Consider the following 21,857-nt stretch of genomic DNA (forward strand, 5'->3'; position numbering starts at 1 on the left):
TCACTGAATCCCTCACTTTGAACAGAGTAAAGGCTTTGCTGAATTTTATGAATATCTGCTTAAATGTCTTGAAAAACGTTAAGCTCTACAAGTCTCCAGAGCCTGAAGCGACCTATCACAATATACTTAAGGAAATAGGGGAGGAGACAGCTGGGGCCTTGGGAGATCATTGTACCTTCCTTAGGCACAGACAAGATCCTAGAAGACTGAAGAATGGTCAATATTATTCCTTTTTGTTTAAGAAGGGTAACAAGGATAATCCACAAAATTATAAACTGGTGAGCCTTACATCGGTGATAGAGAAATTATTGAAGATGATTCTTGGGGACAGGATTTAAATCGCATTGGGAAGAGGATGGACTCATTGAGAACAGTCAGCATGACTTCACGTGGGGCAGCTCTTGTTTCAAAACTTGATTGAGTGCTTTGAGGAAATGACGATGTTGATTGATGAGTGTGAAGAAGCGGATGTTGTCTACGTGGACATTCCTAAAGCATATGACAAGGTTCCTTATGGTCCAGAAGATAAAGTCATATGCCATCCACAGTAGTTGGTAAGTTGGATATAAAATTTATTTATCCATAGAAGACAGAGGGTAGTTGTGGTTTTTTAACCTGACTCCAAGTCTGTGACCAGTGGTGTGTGACAAGAAGCAATGCTGGAATTTCTACTGTTTGTAATATATATGCACATAAATGATTTGGATGAAAATGTGGGTGATCTGGTTATATCATGGCTGGATGACATGAAAATTGGAGGAGTTGTAGAGAGTGAAGAAGGATGTAAACGGATACACCAATATAGATTAGTTGGAAAGTTGGATGGAGAAATGGCAGACGGAATCCAATTCCGCCATGGGGTGATGCATTTTGGGAGGTCAAATGTAAGAAGAAAGTATACAGTAAATGGCAGAAGCCTTAAGTGTATTAATATATAGAAGGATCTGAGGGTCAAGTCCATTGCTCCTTGAAAGTTTCTTTCTTCATGCCTCCAGTTTCTTCCTGATTGTACTGAGCTCTACAGTGCCACTTCTTTGGGGGTATATTGACAACCCCCACCTATGACTTCCTTCCCTCGCTATTCCATATTTCTACCCAAACTGATTCATATCAAGATCCTCAAGGATTTATATCAATGACTTAGATGTGAATAAAGGAGATTTGTAACTTTACAGATGACACCAAAATCAGTGGCATGACGAACAGCGAATAAGGCTACCTCAGAGTACAACAGGACCTTGATCAGACGGGCTGAGGAGTGGCAGATGAGGTTTAATTTAGATGAGCGTGAAGTGTTGGTAAGGGAAATCAAGATAGGACTTATATACTTAATGGTAATGTCCTGAGGAATGTTACTGAACAAAGAGACCTTGGAGTGCAAGTTCAGAGTTCCTTGGAAGTGGAGTCACAGGTAGACAGGACAGTGAAAGCGGCATTTGGTAAGCTTGCTTTTATTGGTCAGTGCATTGAATATTGGAGTTGGGAGGTCATGATGCAGCTGTACAGGACATTGGTTTGGCCACTTTTGGAATACCATGTTCAATTCTGGTCTCCAAAGGAAAGATGTAGTGAACTTGAAAGGGTTCAGAACAGATTTACATGGATGTTGCCAGGATTGGAGGGTTTGAGCAATAGGTTGAGGCTGAATATGTTAGATCATTTTTCCATGGAGCGAAGGCTGAGAGGATGACTTTATAGAGGTATGTAAAGTCATGACAGACTCGGATAGTGTGAACAGTCAATGTGTTTTCCTCAGGATAGGGGAGTCCAAAATTAGAGGTGAGAGGGGAAAGATTTAAAAGGGACCTAAGGGGCAACTTTTTTCACCTAGAGGGTGGTGCATGAATGGAACAAGCTGCCAAAGGAAGAGGAGGAGACTGGTACAAATTACAATAGTTAAAAGGCATGGGATACATGAATAGGAAAAGTTTAGAGAGGGATATGGGTTAAATGCTAGCAAATGGGACAAGATTAATTGAGGATGTCTGGTCAGCATGGATGGGTCAGACCAAAGGGTCTGGTTACAACTTTATAGTGGTCTGATCAAAACGTAAAATGCTGTAGAAACTCAGCAGGTTTGTGCAACTATGGAGAAAAAATATCATGGTCTATTGCAACTATATCACTAATTGCCACCCTACCTCCTCCTCCCACTTGCAAATTATTCTGGACATTGAAACCCTTTGAATATGTAATTTTCAGTTTGGTCAAGCTGTAACCACATCTTTATAACCACCATCAAGTCAGATCAATTTAGTTGTATTGATAGCATAAACAGAAATATCTTGTTATAAATGCTGTGTGCATTCAGATAAAGAGTTTTAAGTGATTTTTTTTTACCACTACTACTGAGTCTGGTTTGAATAGCTGAATGGTTCTCCATGTATTTTCTAACCCCCCCCCCCCCCCACCCCGTCACACATTGATCATCATTCACCTCATCATTACCTGCATCTCTGCTCACTCATTTCTTCTTAATTTTTTTAAACTTCTCTTCGAGTAAACTTATCCTCTGCTCACTACTTTAAAGACCAAAGCTACACCCTGGCTATGCTATTTGCCAGGGCACTGGTCTCAGCAAGGTTCAAATGAAGCCTGTCCCAACAGATTACCTGTTTGACCTTTACAACCCCACATTACTATCTTATCAGCTCTCCACTTACAAGGCACAAGAATAGGACAATGGCCCTGCTCTCCCATTGAACAAAATCATTCCTATTCTGATTTTAAACTCAATTCTACATTCCTCCATTTTCCCAATCATCTTTCATTCCCTTGTAATCAAGCATCTGTTCACTTCTGGTTTAAAATATTCAAAAATTCTACATCGACTGCCTTTTGAGGAAGGGAATTCTAGGGACTTTCAAAACGCTCAGAGGAAAAAAAAGTTTCCTCATTTTCAATTGGTGCCCCTTTGATTTGAATGGCTTCCTGCACCATGATGTCACGGTTAATTTTGATCACTGACAAGCTACCCCAGATTTTGTCCATACAGATTGGAAGAATCTCAATTCTGATGAAGAATTACAATAGCAGAAACTGCTCCACTTAAACATTTACGTCCTCAGAGGTGTCTCTGTTGCTGTCATCTGACTACAGACCAATTAGAATACCCCATCCTAAAGTGCTGCGACTACCTGCTAGAACAAAATGCCTAGGTAACTTTGACCTCTGCTCATAAGCTGCAGAGTCTGTAGCTTGGTCTCCAGTTCAATGACTCAGCCAAAGTTGAGCTGCAGACACTTGTTTCAGACATGTTTGCAGTTGAAAGGGTGGCATAGTGCCTCACAGTGCCAAGGGTCTGGGTTTGATTCCAGCCGAGGGTGACTCTCCATGTGGAGTTTGCGCGTTCTCCCCAAATCCGCATGGGTTTAACAGGTACTCTGGTTTCCCCGCACAGTCCAAAGGTGTGCAGCTTAGGTGGATTGGCCATGCTAAATTGCCAACGTGTAGATTGGGTGGACTGGCCATGGGAGATGCAGGGTTACAGGGAGAGAATGCAGACTGGAGTCTGGGTGTGATGCTCTTCACAGGGTTGGTTGGGCCAAATGGCCTGTTTCCACACTGTAAGGATTCTATGGTACAATTCTTGGATCATACTGGTGTCCAGAGACTCCCACATTCTGTAGCTGTAATGTATCACCAACCCTTTCATCTTTAGAGTGTTTAATAACTAATGCCTTATTTTCTTGATTAAAATTTAATTAATGCTACAAATCTTGCCTCTGCTTACATTATTCTAATTTCAGTAAATGTTCAACTCCCTCAATTGAAATTCCCTAGTCGAGATTTATTAGAAATATTCACTGGCTAACTTATTAAACTTTACTATTAGTTAGACTTCTTTGAAAGAAACTGGAGTTTTGAAAGATAACTTAGAAAAATACTCACTATCTTTATTCTTGTGATGTCACACTTGATTATTTAAACAGAATGCGGCTAATCTCTGCTAGAGCCGCAGACAGAAATGACCACCTGTATCAAAGTCCTCATCTCACCCTCTCCTTCAGGTAATGCTGACTGCTTGTATCAACTCTTCCTGTCACTTACTCGTCCAGGTACTGACTGCCTGTCTCAGGTCTCATTCACTCCTTCAAGCACTGACTGACTGTCTCCAGTATCTATCTACCTTTGGTTTCTTGGGTTTTTCCTCTTGTCTGCTTTTGAATTGTTAGCACACGTGCATTCCTTAGGATTATGTGCAGTACAGTCAAATAAGCACTGATGAAAGCACACTCCATCAAAGGATCTTATTGTCTCAGGTTACTAGTGCTATATTATTTGTTCTTCTGTCAGAAGGCTGATATAGGAATGCCAGGAATACAAATATACAACAGATATCTTTCAGTTCTTGTAACTTCACTGAAACATAGGTGCACAATGAGTACATTTCACTTACAATCTCAAAGTGATTTCAAAACAAGTGGCAAATATCAAATGATGCACAAAGCAATTTTTGACAAAATGGAGGTGTTTCCCTTAAAAATCACAATGTTTAATTGTTCGAGGTCTGTTTGGTCCAACAAGTTTCAGACTGATATGTTGTTTCAGGCTGAAGTTTATATGCGCATATGCAGATACAAACCATACTTCGAATGCCTTATGTGCAAAGGCTGTTTTCTATCAGTAACACACAAGATATTAGAAGAATGGTTTGTATATGAGTGTTGACAAACTTTTTATAGTGAAGTAAGAAACAGAACTTTCTGCCTTTCTACAGTTTGGACCAAGCAATCATCTGTTCCCCCACAGTGCCATCTGGAGTCAGCTACCTGCTATATCAACATTACCAAAGGAATAAAACAATGGCTGGAGATTCAGCATCGAATTATCTTTTCCTAATTATTCTCTGAAATATAAACATCAAGCACCTGACATTTGCATATGACATTACATATACCTGACATTGATGGCCTGTAAATCAATTCAACATCAATCTAATCTAATACATATATTATAATGCATCTGTTCCTTTTAGTTTGCCTAGCCAGTTGTCTAGCAATTTACAAATTCATGAACGTGCTCATAATAACCAACAGTTGGAGAGATTCAGATAGCTACATTCTGCACACCAAGAAGAATGAACATCAGTAATTCAGAACCCAATGTCAGTGTTCTGAAAGATGGGTTCAGATCTCATTATGATCGTCAAATCTGAATTCAATAAAAACATCTGGAATGCAAAGCTAATCACATAACTACTGTTGAATGTTGTAAAAACCCATCTGGTTTACTAATTACCTTTAGGGAAGGACAGCTGCCATCCTTACTAGTGGTTGACTCCTGTTACTAACGAGTTTTGAGAAGATTTGTAGCTCAGGTTGAGGTTCTGGATGTGAGTTTGCTCACTGAGCTAGAAGGTTAATTTTCAGACATTTTGTTACCATTCGAGGTAACATCATCACCAGATCCCAACACCCACAAACAAAGCTGCATTAGAACATTATTCCAACGAGCCACCACACACTGCAGCACAGAGGAACTACGCAGAGCAGAGGAAAATCACCTATACAGTGTATTCAAAAAGAATGGGTACCCTCTGAACACAGTCTGCCAATTCCTCAGCAACAAACCCAAACAAACAGACAAAACGGGCTCAGAAACCATAACCACTCTCCCCTCCATCAAAGACATTTCCGAAATGACTGCCAGACTACTCGGACCTCTTGGCATCAGGATAGCCCACAAACCCACCAACACACTAAAACAGCAGCTAATAAACTTAAAAGACCCTACACAGACAACAAGCAAAACGAACGTCATCTACAAAATACCTTGCAAGAACTGTGACAAACACGCAGAAAGCTAGCCACCAGGATACATGAACATCAACTAGCCACAAAACGACATGACCCACTATCACTCGTATCCTTACATACAGATGAGGAAGGACACCACTTTGATTGGGACAACACTTCCATCCTAGGACAAGCCAAACAGAGACACGCACGAGAATTCCTAGAAGCATGGTATTCCAACCGGAACTCCATCAACAAACACATTGATTTGGAGCCAATTTACCATCCCCTGAGAAAAAGAAGAAATGACATCACCAACCCAAGGAAACCTAACCAGATAAATAGAAAGCGGGACATAACACCAGCGCTTCGTCGGAGGCTCACTGATGATGTTACCTAGTATGGTGACAAAATGTCTGAAAATTAACCTTCCAGCTCAGTGAGCAAACTCACATCCGGATCCTGTTACTAAATTAACGATGGACAATACATGCTGCCCTAACCAGTGATGTGCCACATAACCAGTCACGGAAGGTAAGCAGAGATAGTAGGAACTGTAGATGCTGGAGAATCTGAGTTAACAAGGTGTAGAGCTGGATGAACACAACAGGCCAAGCAGCATCAGAGAAGCAGGAAGGCTTTCTGGAGAAGGGTCTAGGCCCGAAACATCAGCCTTCCTGCTCCACTGATGCTGCTTGGCCTACTGTGTTCATCCAGCTCTACACCTTGTTATCACTGAAAGTAAGCAGGCAGGTGCAGAAGATGATAAAAAAGGCAAATGGTATATTGGCCTTCATTGAGAGAGGTTTCAAGTACAGAAACTGGAACGTGTGCAATTTTGGTCTCCTTTTCTCTCGAGGGAGTGCAGTGAAGGTTTACCAGGCTGATTTCAGGGATGGTAGGACCGATGTATGAACAGAGATGTGTCCAGAACCAAGGGTCACAGTGTGACGAATCAGAGTAGATGATTTAGAATGGAGATGAGGAGACATTTCTTCACCCAAACAGTGAAATTAATCACCACAGGAAGTAGTTGATGTCAAAATACTGAATGAATTCAAGAGAAGGCTAGATATTCACTTAGGGTGAATGGGATCAAAGGTTATGGAGAGAAAGCAGGATTAGGCTATTGAGGTGACTGATCAGCCATGATCGTGATGAATGGCTGAGTAGTCTTCCAGGGCAAAATGGATTCTTCCTCCTCCTCTGTTTCTAAGCATCCCATCAACAAATATGAAAGAAAATACCGAAGCCCAAATTCATTACCTTCCTGGAGAACATCTTTGAAAGTGACTCTTTCTCTGGAAATTGCAACGTCCTTTACTCTGGCTTTTGCCTCTGCCAGTGTAACACTTTTGAGGTCATTCTTTTCTATCCGCAGTGTTGGGTAACCTGCAGAGAAAACAAAGTGTAAAGCATATCATCATGATCCTATCTTAACTTGTGTGGTGGTTGCATTCAAAACCCACAGGATTCTTAATTATTCCACTGATAAATGAGAACATGCAGCAACAGGCTAGATGGAGGAGGGAACAAACAGGTGAAAGGTAAATAATAAAATGTACGATGGAAAAGAAATGGAGCTAGCAATGTTTTGTTTGATAAACCTCAGGTTTTTAAAATAATAGTTATAACAAAAAATTATACATTTGACACAAAATGTTAGCATTCAATTAATAATGAAAACTGGGAAGTCTTTCATTTTTTGAAAATGAACATATTTAAACAATGAATATATGAACAAAATTAATCAATTAAATTCAAAATAATGAATTTTATCCAAAGTCAGCAATGATGCAGATTTGAGTAAGAGATGTGAAAGGGAAATGCCGCTAGTAGCAATGGTCTGGAAACTTGATCACTTGAGGAAAATCATTTTGCTGGTCTATGGGCACAGAATCAGAGAATGGGACCATATAGATGGGGAGGGGATAGGTCAGTCCGGGGAGGAGGGACAGGTCAAGGAGGTGGGATAAGGTTAGTAGGTGGGAAATGGAGGTGCGGCTTGAGGTGGGAGGAGGGGATAGGTGAGAGGAAGAACAGGTAAGGGAGGCGGGGACGAGCTGGGCTGGTTTTGGGATGCAGTGGGGGGGAGGGAGATCTTGAAGCTTGTGAAGTCCACATTGAAACCATTGGGCTGCAGGGTTCCCAAGCGGAATGTGAGTTGCTGTTCCTGCAACCTTCAGGTGGCATAATTGTGGCACTGCAGGAAAATGATTTTCCTCAAGTGATCAAGTTTCCAGACCGTTGCTACTAGCAGCATTTCCCTTTCACATCTCCTGCTCAAATCTGCATCATTGCTGACTTTGAATAAAATTCATTATCAAGAGTGGGGATGGAACAATGTCTTGCAACCGCAAGAAGTGCTACACTTGCCCCCACACCTCCTCCCTCACCCCCATCCCAGGCCCCAAGACGACTTTCCATATTAAGCAGATATTCACCCGCACATCTGCCAATGTAGTATACTGTATCCACTGTAGCTGGTGTGGCTTCCTCTACATTGGGGAAACCAAGCGGAGGCTGGGGGACAGCTTTGCAGAACACCTCTGCTCGGTTCGCAATAAACAACTGCACCTCCCAGTCGCGAACCATTTTAACTCCCCCTCCCATTCCTGAGATGACATGTCCATCATGGGCCTCCTGCAGTGCCACAATGATGCCAGCCAAAGGTTGCAGGAACAGCAACTCATATTCCACTTGGGAACCCTGCAGCCCAATGATATCAATGTGGACTTCACAAGCTTCAAAATCTCCCATCCCCCCACTGCATCCCAAAACCAGCCCAGCTCATCTCCTCCCCCCACTGCATCCCAAAACCAGTCCAGCTCGTCCCCACCTCCCTAACCTGTTCTTCCTCTCACCTATCCCCTCCTCCCACCTCAAGCCACACCTCAATTTCCCTCCTACTAACCTCATCCCGCCTCCTTGACCTATCCCCTCCCCACCTACCTTCTCCTCTATCCATCTTCGGTCTGCCTCCCCCTCTCTCCCTATTTATTTCAGAACCCTCGCTGATGAAGGGTCTAGGCCCGAAACGTCAGCTTTTGTGCTCCTGAGGCGTTGCTTGGCCTGCTGTGTTCATCCAGCTTCACACTTTGTTATCTTGGATTCTCCAGTATCTGCAGTTCCCATTCTCTCAGAGAGGACATCTTCAGTGTTTCACTTTCGTAACTAAATGAAACTGCAGGCCTGATATCAAGAATTACTGATGGTTTATTTCATTAAAACAAATTCAGGAAAGGCAGAGCTGCCTCTGTCATTTAGCACAATCATTAACTCTTCAGTTTAAATCAGTCATCCAGGTTGATAGCGCTGTTAAAAAGGCTTACAGTGTGTTAGGTTTTATTGGTAGAGGAATTGAGTTCCGGAGCCGTCATGCCATGCTGCAACTGTAAAAAACGCTAGGGCGGCCTCATTTGGAATATTGTTTGCAGTTCTGGTCGCCCCATTACAGGAAGGATGTGGAAGCATTGGAAAAGGTGCAGAGGAGATTTACCAGGATGTTACCTGGTCTGGAGCGCAGGCCCTATGTAGAAAGGCTGAGGGACTTGGGTCTGTTCTCATTGGAGAGAAGGATGCTAAGAGGGGATTTAATAGAGACATACAAGTTGATCAGGGGATTAGATAGGGTGGACAGTGAGTCTTTTTCTGAGGATGATGACTTCAGCTTGTACAAGGGAGCATTGCTACAAATTGAGGGGTGATAGATTTAAGACAGATGTCAGAGGCAGGTTCTTTACCCAGAGAGTGGTAAGGGCATGGAACCCCCTGCCTGCCAATGTAGTTAACGCAGCCACATTAGGGGCATTTAAACAGTCCTTGGATAAACATATGGATGATGATGTATAGTGCAGGGGGAGGGGCTTAGATTAGTTCACAGGTCGGTGTAACATCAAGGGCCGAAGGGCCTGTTCTGCGCTGTATTGTTCTATGTTTTATCTCAGCATTCTAATACTATGCATTCCCTAAACCTATCTTCAATTTTTGACAAGAAATATGTTCCAGTTTAGCATTCAGCTTCAGAGCCCAGAAGGTTCAGTTGATGGCTTCTACTATTGTTAATCTAATTTCAGGCTGCAGAATAGTGGGCTCCTAGAATTATGTAGCTTTGTGATATAACGGTGTTGTGCACCAATCAACATCTTACCATCACATTCTCAAATGCCATCAGGGACAGGCAACAATGTTGGCCCAGCGAGTGACATGTACATCCCATGAATAAATGGAATGAATGTAATAAATTCTTAAGTTTGCAAACTCATGTATTGAGACTAATAATGTTGAGAAAAGCAGCCAAGATGTTTATCCAATTGATGTTGTCGTGTGAATATGGTACAGTGTGATCAAAAAAAAGAGGGAGAGATACGAGGGATCATTCTCTGAGGGTTCTCATAGTCATTGAGCTCAATGGTCGTCATGCCTACAGTTACTTCTGCAAGGTGAGAGTGCCCACTATTGACCATGGAATCCTGAGTTCAAGCATAGCAGAAATTAGTTGAGATCTTGCAATAATAAGCTAGGTATCTAACAATATTAGAAATAACAGCAGGAGCAGGCCCTTCACTTTTTCAGCCTGCTCCACTATCATGGATAATCGTCATCTTTTATTTGACCTTCATGAACCTCCTCCAGATAATTTAGTTCCTTTAGTACCCCAGAGTCTATTGATGCCTATGCTGAACACCTTTGGATACAGTATTCCTAAGATTCACAACTGAATAAAGAAACCCTATGTCACCAAATCTAAACATCCACTTATTCTGAGATTGCAACCTCTAGTTCTGGATTGGCCAGTCAGGGGCAAACACCCTCCCAAAATCTACCATGTAAGCATGTTATTTATCCAATATATATCATATATTAATCAGATCGGCTTATTTTTCTAAATTCAAGGAAATATTATTTCAGCACACTTGATCTTTCATGCAGAAATCCCCACATGCTTCGATCCAGACTAGCAAGCTACCGTCGCAGTCCCTCCAAGGCGAATATTTCCTTCCTCAGGTTTAAAAAAAACAAAACTGTACACATATTCCACATGTAACTTCTCCAAGGCAATTGCAACAAGACTTTTTCACTCTCGTACTCGAGAACATTCGTTATAAAATCTAAAGATTCTTTGATTTACTAATTGTTTACAGCGACACAATGTTAATTTCCTGCATGAGTAAGGACATGCTGGAGTTTGGGGTGGGGGCGTGGAGGGGGAATCTCCTCGATAGCAAACCTACAAAATGATCACAACATTTAAAAGTTCTTTTTTATTTTCTCTTTAAAAGTGAATAAATTTCACTTTCCCTGCTCACTTCATCTTATTAGAGCTTTGAGTAAGCTCTATGCTTTTTTCTCAATTTATTTTCCCACTTAACATTGCGGCATCAGCAAACATTGGTCCTTCAGCTAAATGTTGAATATCGATAATGAACAACTGAACTACGAACATTGGTCTTAGTGGTTACGAACTGTCCAACCCTCTTTGTCCATCAACCAAACCTCAATATATGCTGAGATTGTACAGCTGGATGAACACAGCAGGCCAAGCAGCATCAGAGGAGCAGGAAGGTTGACGTTTTGGGCTTAAACACTTCTTCAGAAAGGGGTAAGGGGAAGGGGGTTCTGAGATAAATAGGGAGAGAGGGGGAGGCAGATAGAAGATGGATGGAGGAGAAGATAGTGTAGAGGAGACAGACAGGTCAAAGAGGCAGGGATGGAGCCAGCAAAGGTGAGTGTAGGGAGGAGATGGGTCAGTCCGGAGAGGATGGACAGGTCAAAGGGGCGGCATGAGGTTAGTATGTAGGAGATGGGGGTGGGGCTTGAGGTGGGAGGAGGGGAGAGGTGGGAGGAAGGAGACAACGACAAGCTGGGCTGGTTTTGTGGTGCAGTAGCGGGAGGGGAGATTTTGAAGCTTGTGAAGTCCACATTGATACCATTGGGCTGCAGGGTTCCCAAGTGAAATATGAGTAGCTGTTCCTGCAAACTTCAGGTAGCATCGTTGTAGCACTGCAGGAGGCCCAGGATGGACATGTCTCTGAGGAATGGGAGGGGGAGTTGAAATGGTTCGCGACAGGGAGGTGCAGTTGTTTTGTGCGAACCGAGCGTGGGTGTTCTGCAAAGCGGTCCCCAAGCCTCTGCTTGGTTTCCTCGACGTAGAAGAGGCTACAACAGGAACAGCGGATGAACCTCAACACAAGCTAATACATTACCCTAAATTCCAACATGAATAAGGAAGAGTATGCCAGTCAGCCGATCCATCCATGCAATAAGAGTCAAGCTGATTTGATTACTCACCCTTCTCACATGTATCGATATCCTTCCACACCACTCCCTGCTCATCAAAAATCTCTCCACTTCTGCCTTAAAAATATTCAAAGACTCTGCTTCTGCCATTATTTGAGGAATAGAATTCCAAAGACTCAAGATCAGAAAAACTTCTCATCACTGCATTCTAAAATAGCTGAATCTTTATTTTGAACAAAGATTCTTCCACATCCATCCTGTCAAGGCCATTCAGGATCTTGTATCTCAGGATCCATAAGTCTCAATTCTGCATACCAATCTGTTGGATCTTGTCAAATACTTTTGAAATACGTAACAACACCCTGATTTCACTCACCCATCCTAGTAGCGACCTCAAAAAAAATCAACAATTTTGTCAAACAGGATTTCTCTTTCAAAGATCTGTGCTGATTCTGCCCAACCATTTTTATGATTCTAACTTCTGTTACCATCTCGACCAATGTCCATTCCAATCCTAAAGACTCCACAGTCATCTTGGCTACACCTCCTCATGCCCTGCTTCTTGCAAGGATCCAGTCTATTCCCAGTTTCGCTGTCGCAGTGACATTTGTTTGGATGATGCCACTTCCTAACTGCTGCCTCCCACATGTCCTCCTTTTTTCCTCAGCTGAAGATCATCCGCGCCCCCATCCCAACCCCTGAGGTCAACATGGCCCTCAGCCATGTGCGAAAATTTCCCACATTTTGCCATTGCCCCCTACCCTCCTTCCCAGAACAACAGGATCTCTCATGTCCTCATTTCCAATCTCAATAGTCTCTGCACTCAAAGGATCATTCTCTGTATTTTTGCCACCTCCAGCAGGATGCCACAACTAAACACATCTTCCCCTCCCCTACATGGTCAGCATTCCACAGGAACCGTTCCCTCTGTGACACTTTGGTCCACTCCTCCAACATACATCACATTTCGTGATTCCCCACAGCACCTTCCCATGCAATCGGAGTAGGTGTAACAACTTCCCATTCATGTTCTCCATCGTCACTGTCCACTGACCCAAAAACAACTTCCAGGTGAAGCAGCATTTTACTTGTAATCCTGTCAATCCAGACTACTGTATTCATTGCTCACAATACTGTTTCCTTTACAATGGCGAGATCAAATACACAGTGGGGGTGACCATTTTCCAAAACACTTCTGTTCTGTCTGTAGGAATTTCCCTGATCTTCCACCATTTAGCTCTCATGCTAACCTGGGCCTGTTGCAATGTTCAAAGAAAAAAATGCAACGTTAGCGATGATCAACACCTCATTTTCTGCTAGGTCATTTACATCCTCTAAAACTCAATACAGAATTCCACAACTTCAGGAATGAAACACATGCCTGTTCTCCATTTTCTAACATTTCTCCCTCACCCCCAAACCCACAGCCTTGTCTTCATTTGCATCTTGTTTAGTTTTCTTACATTAGGAAGGACCCATTCTCTCCCTTTCGTACCTTAATTTATACCGATTTTACATCATCTTTTCTATTTCAACACCATTAATAACCCTTTTGATTTTTACACTCGGTCTCCATATCACCCGTTCCCTTTTGCTCCCCTCAACCTTGGTCAAAATTATAACAAAAAAACATTTTCCAATCACTTTCAGTGAAGATGAGTCATTCTGGACTTAAAATATTAACTCTTTTTCTTTCCAGGTGCTACTAACCCGAGGTTGCTCCAGCATTGTGTGCTTTTATTTCAGATTCCCAGCATCCACAGTATTCAGTTTCTTATTTATGCACTTTCCCAACTACTGCTATCTGGATAACTGGCCTATAGTTATTTTCCTGCTTTCTCTCCTTTTATTCATGAAAAGTAAGCCTACGTTTGCTCCCTTTCAAATCAGGCGGACCAATCTGTGATCAAGGAAATTCAAAAACCAATGCTCATTATCTCTGTAGAACCTCTTCTAGACCATCAGAATGTAGGCCATCAGGTCCAGGGAATTTGATGACTAAGATTCATTAAATCCTCCAGTACAATTTATTTATTCATAATCCCTCATTCCCCCTTCCTACAAAACCCTTGTTTTCCCCCACAATTACTAGAACGTTTTTGTTTGCTAGTGAGAGCATTTGCTCAATATACCTGCCATTTTCTTATTCCCTACTATAATTTTGTCTGTCTCTGCCTGCCAATGGATTTTTTTTTGCTAATATCTTCCTTTTTACACATCAATACAATAGGTCTCTGACATACAAATGTCTGACTTAGGAGCACTCGTATTTTGGAATGTGATCATTTCCTGTATTTAAGAACAGCTGCTTTATATTGTCCTACATTGCGTTCCCATGCATACAAATCAACTGGCGAGTGGACTCAGGAAAGGAACCCATTCACAACCAGGGGGTCTGTCTGTCTCTGTTACAAATTGTTTTCTTCATCTCTTGTAAAATCATTTTCATATTTATTTCTCTCCATTTTTTGAACATTCTTTGCTGAAATTCAAAAATTCTTCAATTCCCTAGGGTAATGGAATCCAGTCTATTTGAAAGAACTACTGAAAAGCAATAACTTAAATTGAACTGAAAGTGGAGCACAGGAAGAATAGCAACTTGGGACACTGAACAAATTTTATTGATCAATTTTGTCTATTGCAACACAGCTCCTGTCAAAACTGCCATTGCAAGCTTTGTGGTTAAGAGGTCAAATTGAGCATATAATAAAAATGAAACTTATTTTTCTCTTATTCACAAACTGTAGGTATCATTGGTTAGGTCCAGTATATGTTGCCTCATCCCTAATTACCCAGACAGCAGTTAAAAGTTAATCACATTGCTGTAGGTTGAGTCTTACATAGGCCGGATCAGATAAGGACAGCAAGTTTTCTTCCCTGAAGGGGCATTAAATTCAGTTTCATAAAATAAAACTGATTAGATTTGTGACTGCAAGCTGCATTGATTATTAGTTTCAAGTAAATCATGTAATTACTAAGTAGTCTGAATAAATTTTAAAAATAAGGCTAGTTCCAGTAATGGTGACCATAAAAACCTTTCTTTAATTGTTACAAAAACCCAATTAGCTCTTTATCGTCACCTTGAAAGAAAACTGCCATCTTTATCTGGTCGAGTCTACATGTGACTCTAGACTCACTGCAATATGGCAAAGTTAACTACTCTATGAAGCAGTTGCAAGCTTGGCACTAGCGAACCACTCAATTCAAGGACAATGAGGCATAAACAATGAATGCTGGCTTTGCCAGTGATGCCACATCCTGTGGAAGAATAAAATAACTATGTTAGAGAACTACATCCACAACCCTCAGCATTATTTCAGTTAAGGAACCATATTTAGCATACAGGGCGAGTGAGAAACTCTTCTTAGGAGCAAAGGGAAAGAGGAAAACAGAAATTTGGATTTTAAATAAATTCGCTGTCAATGTACATCAACCACAAATCTATGTGTTGAAATTAACTGTTAAATCTTGACTAATGAATATTTAGCAACAGTACGAAGATGGACAAAATGATTAAAGAAGAAAGTAATGAAACATCTGGCAGGGGACGGGAACTGAAGCAGCAGTTTGGAGACTGGTGAAGAGCTTGAAACTAAGGCAAATACAGTTAAAGAAGAGCAGCTGGGGAGAAGTTGCTAAGCTGAGCAGAACTGGAAGTCTGGACTGTATTTGCTTCAATGTGAGATAATATAGTTAAGATGCATGAATTTACAAGCCTGGATTAATGCATGCAATTACGTTGTTGTTACTATCACAGAGACAAGGTTGAAAGAGGGACAGGATTGGCAGTTTAGTTATTCCAAATATCAATGTTTTAGATGAGACAAAAGAGGAAGCAAAAGAGGTGGGGCAGTTGCATTACTGGTTGGGGAGAATATCACTGCTGTATTGAATTAAGATACCCAGGAAGGATCTGATGGCAAGGTATTATGGGTACTGCTCAGGGGCAGGAAGGGTGCAATCACAATGCCAGGATTGTACTACAAACTCCTGCTGCCAGGAGATAAGAAGAAAAGATAATGTCGTCAGATTCTGGAAAGATGTTAAAAAAAAAAACAAGGGTTGCTGTAGCAGGGAATTTTAAACTTTCCTATTGACTGGGGCTCCCTTAGTGCCAGGAGTTTCGATGGGGAGCAATTTGTTAGGTGTCCAGTAGGGTGTTTTTAAAACAGTGTGTAGAGAGTCCAACAGGGAGGAGACAATACTGGACCTGGTATTGGGCGTTTAGCCCAGCAGGTGATCAAAGTTTTGTTGATTGAATGATTTTATAGTCACATGTACTGAAGTACAGTGAAAAGCTATGTTTCCAAGCAGAACAGGGTGATCACAGCAAGCAAAGGATGTGAAGATCAAAAAGACAGAGGCATACAGGTAACATTGCAGGTTACATTATTTGAGGCTAGAGTCCATCCAACAGCCGGAAAGAAGTTGTTCCTGAACCTGCTTGTGCATGTGTTTATGCTTCTGTATTTTCTGCCTGACGGAAGAAGCTGAAGGAGGTCATTACCAGGGTGCAATGGGTCTTTGATGAGATTGGCAGCTTTTCCGAGGCAGCCAACCATGTAAAGTAGAATCCATGGATGGAAGGTTGGTTGGTTTCTGTGATGGCTTGGGCTGTGCACACCCTTTCTGTAGTTTATGATGGTCCTGGGCAGAGCAATCATCATACTGGACCATTCTGCACCCAGACATCGTACTTTAAATGGTGCATCTGCAGAATTTGGTGAGGGACCTTATGGACGAGCCAAATTTCTTGAGCTGCCTGAGGAAGAGGAGGCGTTTTTGTGCCTTCTTGACTGTTACATTTAGTCCAGGACAGGTCGTTGGTTATCACTCCAAGGAACTTGATGCCAACTCTAACTGAATTAGTCAAGAATTGGAGAATGTGAACTGGGAGCAGCTGTTTATGGGTAAATCCACATCTGACATGTGGGGGTCTTTTAAAGACCAGTTGATTACAGTGCAAGACAGGTATTTTCCTCTGAAAAAGGAGGACTGGAATGGCAGGATTCGGGAAATGCTGGGGAAAATTATCAGGTTAGTCAAAAAGAAAAAGGAAGCATACGTAAGGTTTACTGAAGTAAAAACAGACAAACCCTCGACGAACACAGAGAAAGAAGTCAGTAGGTCAAACGGGGAATTAGAAGGGCTTAAAGGGGCTACGAAATGTCCTTGGCCAGCAGGGTTAAGGACAATGCCAAGGCATTTTACACATACATTTGGAGCAAGAGGGTAGCTAGGGGAAGAGTAGTCCATTTAAGGATAAAGAAGGGAGGGTATTTGTGGAGCCAGAGAATAATGTATTACATGTGGCATATCTACACTTCCAAAAGGCAATAAATGCCACATAAGAGATGACTAAGGTCAGAGCATGCGGGGGTAGAGGATAAGTAGTTGAATGGAAAGCTGGTTTGTCGCAAGAAAGCAGAGAGTACAAACAAAGGGTAACTATGAAGACTGACAGAAGGTAGGGCAAAGGATGAAGGATTGTTCAAGGTTCCCTGTTAATTACAACATTGTCACCTACAAACTGATAATTTAGACTACAGAGTTGCTTTAAATTTTCAGATGGCACAAAACTTAGAGTCAACACTGAAGGAAGACTACAGCAAATTACAATAAGACATTGATAAACTTAGACTGGAACTATAAATGACAAATGGATTTTGATGTAATAAGTCTCATTTGCTTATATTTTGGTAAGTAAATACTGATTAGAAAATAAGAATCTAATGGGGTAAATGTGCGAAGGGATGTAAGATTACAAATACATATGCCACAGATACAGCCATAATTAAAGCAGACCATGCACTGTGGTCTGTTACAGAGACAGAACTGAAGGAAAAGGAGGAATTTTGCTAAATCTGTATCAAACCTTGGCTAGACACATTAAACATACCATGCATCATATTATAAAAAAGGATACACAAAATACACAAAGAAGACCGAGAAGTATGACTGAGGAAAATTGGTTTTTTTAAAGCATAAGACTGAAGTCTAACTGAGGTCTTTAAAACTGAGGACCGTTTTGCTGGAGTAAACAGAGACGGTGCTATGACGTGGAGGCAGTTAGAATGAGGGACAAGCTATCTTAATGCTTTTATTTACTTAGTGACGTTTATATAATCCTGCGTATATAGGATTATATACCCTATATAATCCTATATAGGGTATATAATCCCTATATACTGGTCTTATAAAGGGATGTCGAGTAGATTGAGAGTGTACTCATTACAGTTTAGAAAAATGAAAGGCAACCTTACTGAAAGATACAAGACTTTTAAGGAGCTTGACAAGCTAGATGAGAAAGTTACTTCCCTTTGTGGGAAAGTCTGGGACCAAACAGCATAATCTCAGAATAAGGGGTCACTAATTTAAAAAGAGCCACGGAGGAATTTATTCTCTCAGATGATACTGAATCTGTGGATTCTTTACCATACAGAGATGTCAAAAATGAATATTTAAGTATTTTCAAAGGCTGAGACAGACATTCTTAATCAGTGAGGGAATCAGATTCTGGGGGAAAGGCAGGAAAGTGGAGTTGAGGATAATCAGATCAGTCAAGATCTCATCAAATGGGAGAGCAGACTTGATAGGCTGAATAGCCTACATCTTATGATCTTATCATAAAATACTGAGAGGTATTTCCCAAGTTCAATGCAAAGTTAAACATGACATCAAGTTACACATTGTATTAAGGCAAATGATGGAAACAAAAACTGATCAAACAGAAGTTTTAAGGAGTGTAGTAAAAGAGGGATAAATGAGGTCGAGGCATGGGGAGGTTTGGGAAAGATATTCTAAAGATTAGGGACTAGACAGGTGAAGTTACAGTCACCAATGGTGAAGCGAATAAAATTGGAAATGCTTCAAAAGGCCAGAATCAGATGGCACTTATTTTGAAGGGCTATAAAATCAAGGACCGAGAATCATAACAATTTGGTGAACACTGTGTCTATAGTGAATGGGATTTGGTGTGGGCAGCAGAAATTTGAATGACGAAGATTATGCAGGCTAGAATGTAGGACTGTGTTGGAATAGTTAAATCTAGATGTGACAAAAGCATTGACAAGGCTTTCCACACCAGATTATGTGAAGGATGGGCAGAGTTGGGTGAAATGATAGAGGTGGAAATGGGTGGTCTTAAAGATGTCAAGAATATGTAATCAGGAGCTCATCTTCATATTAAAGATTACATCAAGGCTGCGAACAGCCTGGTAAGCCTCTCACTTTTGTCTGGATGTTGTATGGAACTCAGAGCTAATGAATGGAGTTTTTGGTGGGGATCGAAGACAAAAATTTCTGCATTCCCAATATTTAATTGGAAGAAATTTATGCTCATACAGCATTGGGTGCTGGTCAGGCAATCTAACAACCTAAGCAGTGGAAGAGGTCAAAAGACAAAGGTACATTGGATATCTTTAGAATACAGGTGGAAACTGGTACTGTGTTTTCAGATGGTGTCATTTAGGGGCATCATGAAGAAATAGGAAAAGGTCGATGTCAGATTCTTGAGGTACATCACAGGTAATCATGTTGGACAAGAAGCAATGTGCAGATGACTTTCTTGCTACATTTATAATAAAAGAATCAAATAGCACTGGCAAACATGCTTTTAAGAGGAGGTTCGACAGACATATGTGGCATAAGGGAATAAAAGATTCTGCTGATAGATCTGAGAGAGGGAAAGGAGGTACTGTGAGTGAAGTGTTTTGTCTGTCTAAAAGATTATGTAGCACATTAGGGGAGGTAATGGCCTTGTGGTATTTTCGATGAAGTGTTAACGCAGAGAGCCAGGTAATGTTCCGGTGGATTTGGAAACAAATCCTGCCACAGCAGATATAGAAACTTAAACTCAACTTTAAAAAAAAGTGGAATTAAGAATCTAATGATGGCCATGAAACAATTGCCCATTGTCAGGAAAAACCCATCTGGTTCATTAATGTCCTCTGGGAGAGCGAAATGCTATCCTTACCTAGTCTGGCCTACATGCAACTTCAGATCCACCACAATGTGGTTGACTTTTAACTGCCCTCTGCGCAATTAGGGGTGGGAAATAAACACAGCCTAGTCAATGACACTCACATCCAGTGAATTAATAAAAGAAAAATACAGAAGCAGATCAATGCAATTCTATGTCAGAACATGACACTGGGACGTATGTGGTCCAAGAAACAGCACTCGAAGGCAAATGTCTCATGCAATTAGAAATGAATTATTTTAAGTGTGCTTAATAAATATTGGACCAGTTGGATTCTGGTCTCTAAATAATTAAAAGAAAAACTTTTAATATTTGCTGCATGTTTAATTTTGCATATTACTTTCTCTGAAAACAATATCCAAATCCAATTTCCATGGACATAATAAATAATCTTTAAATCTGTTGATTATGAATTGGACGACAATTCATGTTTTATGTTTTGTTTGTTATGTGATAGCCCATCCTAAGTAAAATCATTGGTGTCAGCAATTCCATGACGCTCACCTGACTTTTTGGAAGCTTGGGTGACACCATTGTGCCTTTCTTCTTCAGGGTTGCACCCAGGAAGTTCCTTCAGATCACTTCCTATGAGGACAGGAAGTTGTGTTACAGCCATATTTTATTCCCTTTTTTTTTAAACATAGAGCACTTACTCCACTCAAAGTTAATATAATACTTAATATCATCAACTTATTGGGGGTTGGGAGGTTTAGGATTTAGAAGCAAGGGGTGCACAGTGGTTGCCATTTCCCATACAGCAAGCAATGCAAAGGAACTTTCCTGGGCAAAGCTCAAAGATAAAGGGCAGAATGGTTTATCTTGCACAACAAGATCCACAGCTCTATTCTTGGACGACTTAAGAATATTTTGTACAAATGGGTTTCAATTCAAACAGTCTGTTAAATGAATAATTTGGGCCACTAATACTAAGGAATTAATACACTATTAAACAATACTTCACAGAAATTGATTAGAGTTAAAATCTTATGCAACTTGTTTGGTGTTTTAAATAGCTGATATGCAATGTTCACATTTACGCTGACTGTATTAAATTTCCCACTGAAGTGCATACCTAATACTTATGAATGGTTCGTCTGCACATATTAACTGGAAAAAAATTCCCATCTCCAGTTGTCATGTAGTTATTTTTATCACTTTGCCATGATACATTTCAATTTACCCTATGATTCTTCATTCCTAATGTATGAAATACACAGACCAGTTATCCAGAATTTATTTTCAGCAGGCCTGGAAAGTTTCAGGTTCACCCCTTGTGACACTGAGCTGAAGCCACTGGATCAATGCTGTCACATAGAATGGGTTGGATGCTGAACACTTAACCACTTTTCAAGCTCTGAAACATTTCTCATGGCTGCATGTAGAGTTGGTCCAAGATGTCTGATATTGGCTGGAGGGTTTGAGTTATTGGAAGAGGCCAAATAGGAAACAGACTTATTGGTCCAACTTGTCTGTACTGACCAGACATCCCAGTCTGACCGAGCTCCAATTGCCAACATTTGGCCCACATCCCTCTAAACCCTTCCTGATCATATATCTTTTGATGCCCTTTAAGTGTCATAATTGTACCCATCTCCACCACTTTTTCAGGCAACTCGTTCCAGACACAGATCACCTTCTGCATGAAAAAGTCATCTATCAGGTCTTTGAAAATCTCTCCCCTCTCATCTTAAACCTATGGCCTCTAGTTTTGGACTCCCCCCACCCTAGGAAAGACACCTTGGCTATTCACTCTCTCCATGCCCCTCATGATGTTTCTGAACCTCTATGAATTCACCCTCAACCTCCAATGCTTCAGGGCAAAAAAAAATGACACAGGCTGTCCAGCCGCTCCCAAAAACTCAAACTCTCTCGTCCCAATATCAATGAAGGGACATATT

General features: G+C 41.1%; 1 protein-coding gene across 3 annotated transcripts in view; it reads right to left on the reverse strand.

Annotated features, from left to right (window-relative positions):
* ryk (receptor like tyrosine kinase) overlaps positions 1-21,857 on the reverse strand; it is a 375,194-nt gene that overhangs the window by 228,288 nt on the left and 125,049 nt on the right. For 2 of the 3 annotated variants that reach the window (XM_059650938.1, XM_059650937.1), the window contains 2 exons: positions 20,464-20,544; positions 7,005-7,130 (listed from right to left, as the gene is read on the reverse strand). In XM_059650938.1, the coding sequence (XP_059506921.1) occupies positions 7,005-7,130; positions 20,464-20,544 (207 nt within the window). The remainder of the gene's footprint in view (positions 1-7,004; positions 7,131-20,463; positions 20,545-21,857) is intronic. The other variant, XM_059650939.1, reaches the window with a different exon arrangement.

The sequence above is a fragment of the Stegostoma tigrinum genome, chromosome 14 (assembly GCF_030684315.1).
Source record: "Stegostoma tigrinum isolate sSteTig4 chromosome 14, sSteTig4.hap1, whole genome shotgun sequence".
Taxonomy (NCBI): domain Eukaryota; kingdom Metazoa; phylum Chordata; class Chondrichthyes; order Orectolobiformes; family Stegostomatidae; genus Stegostoma; species Stegostoma tigrinum.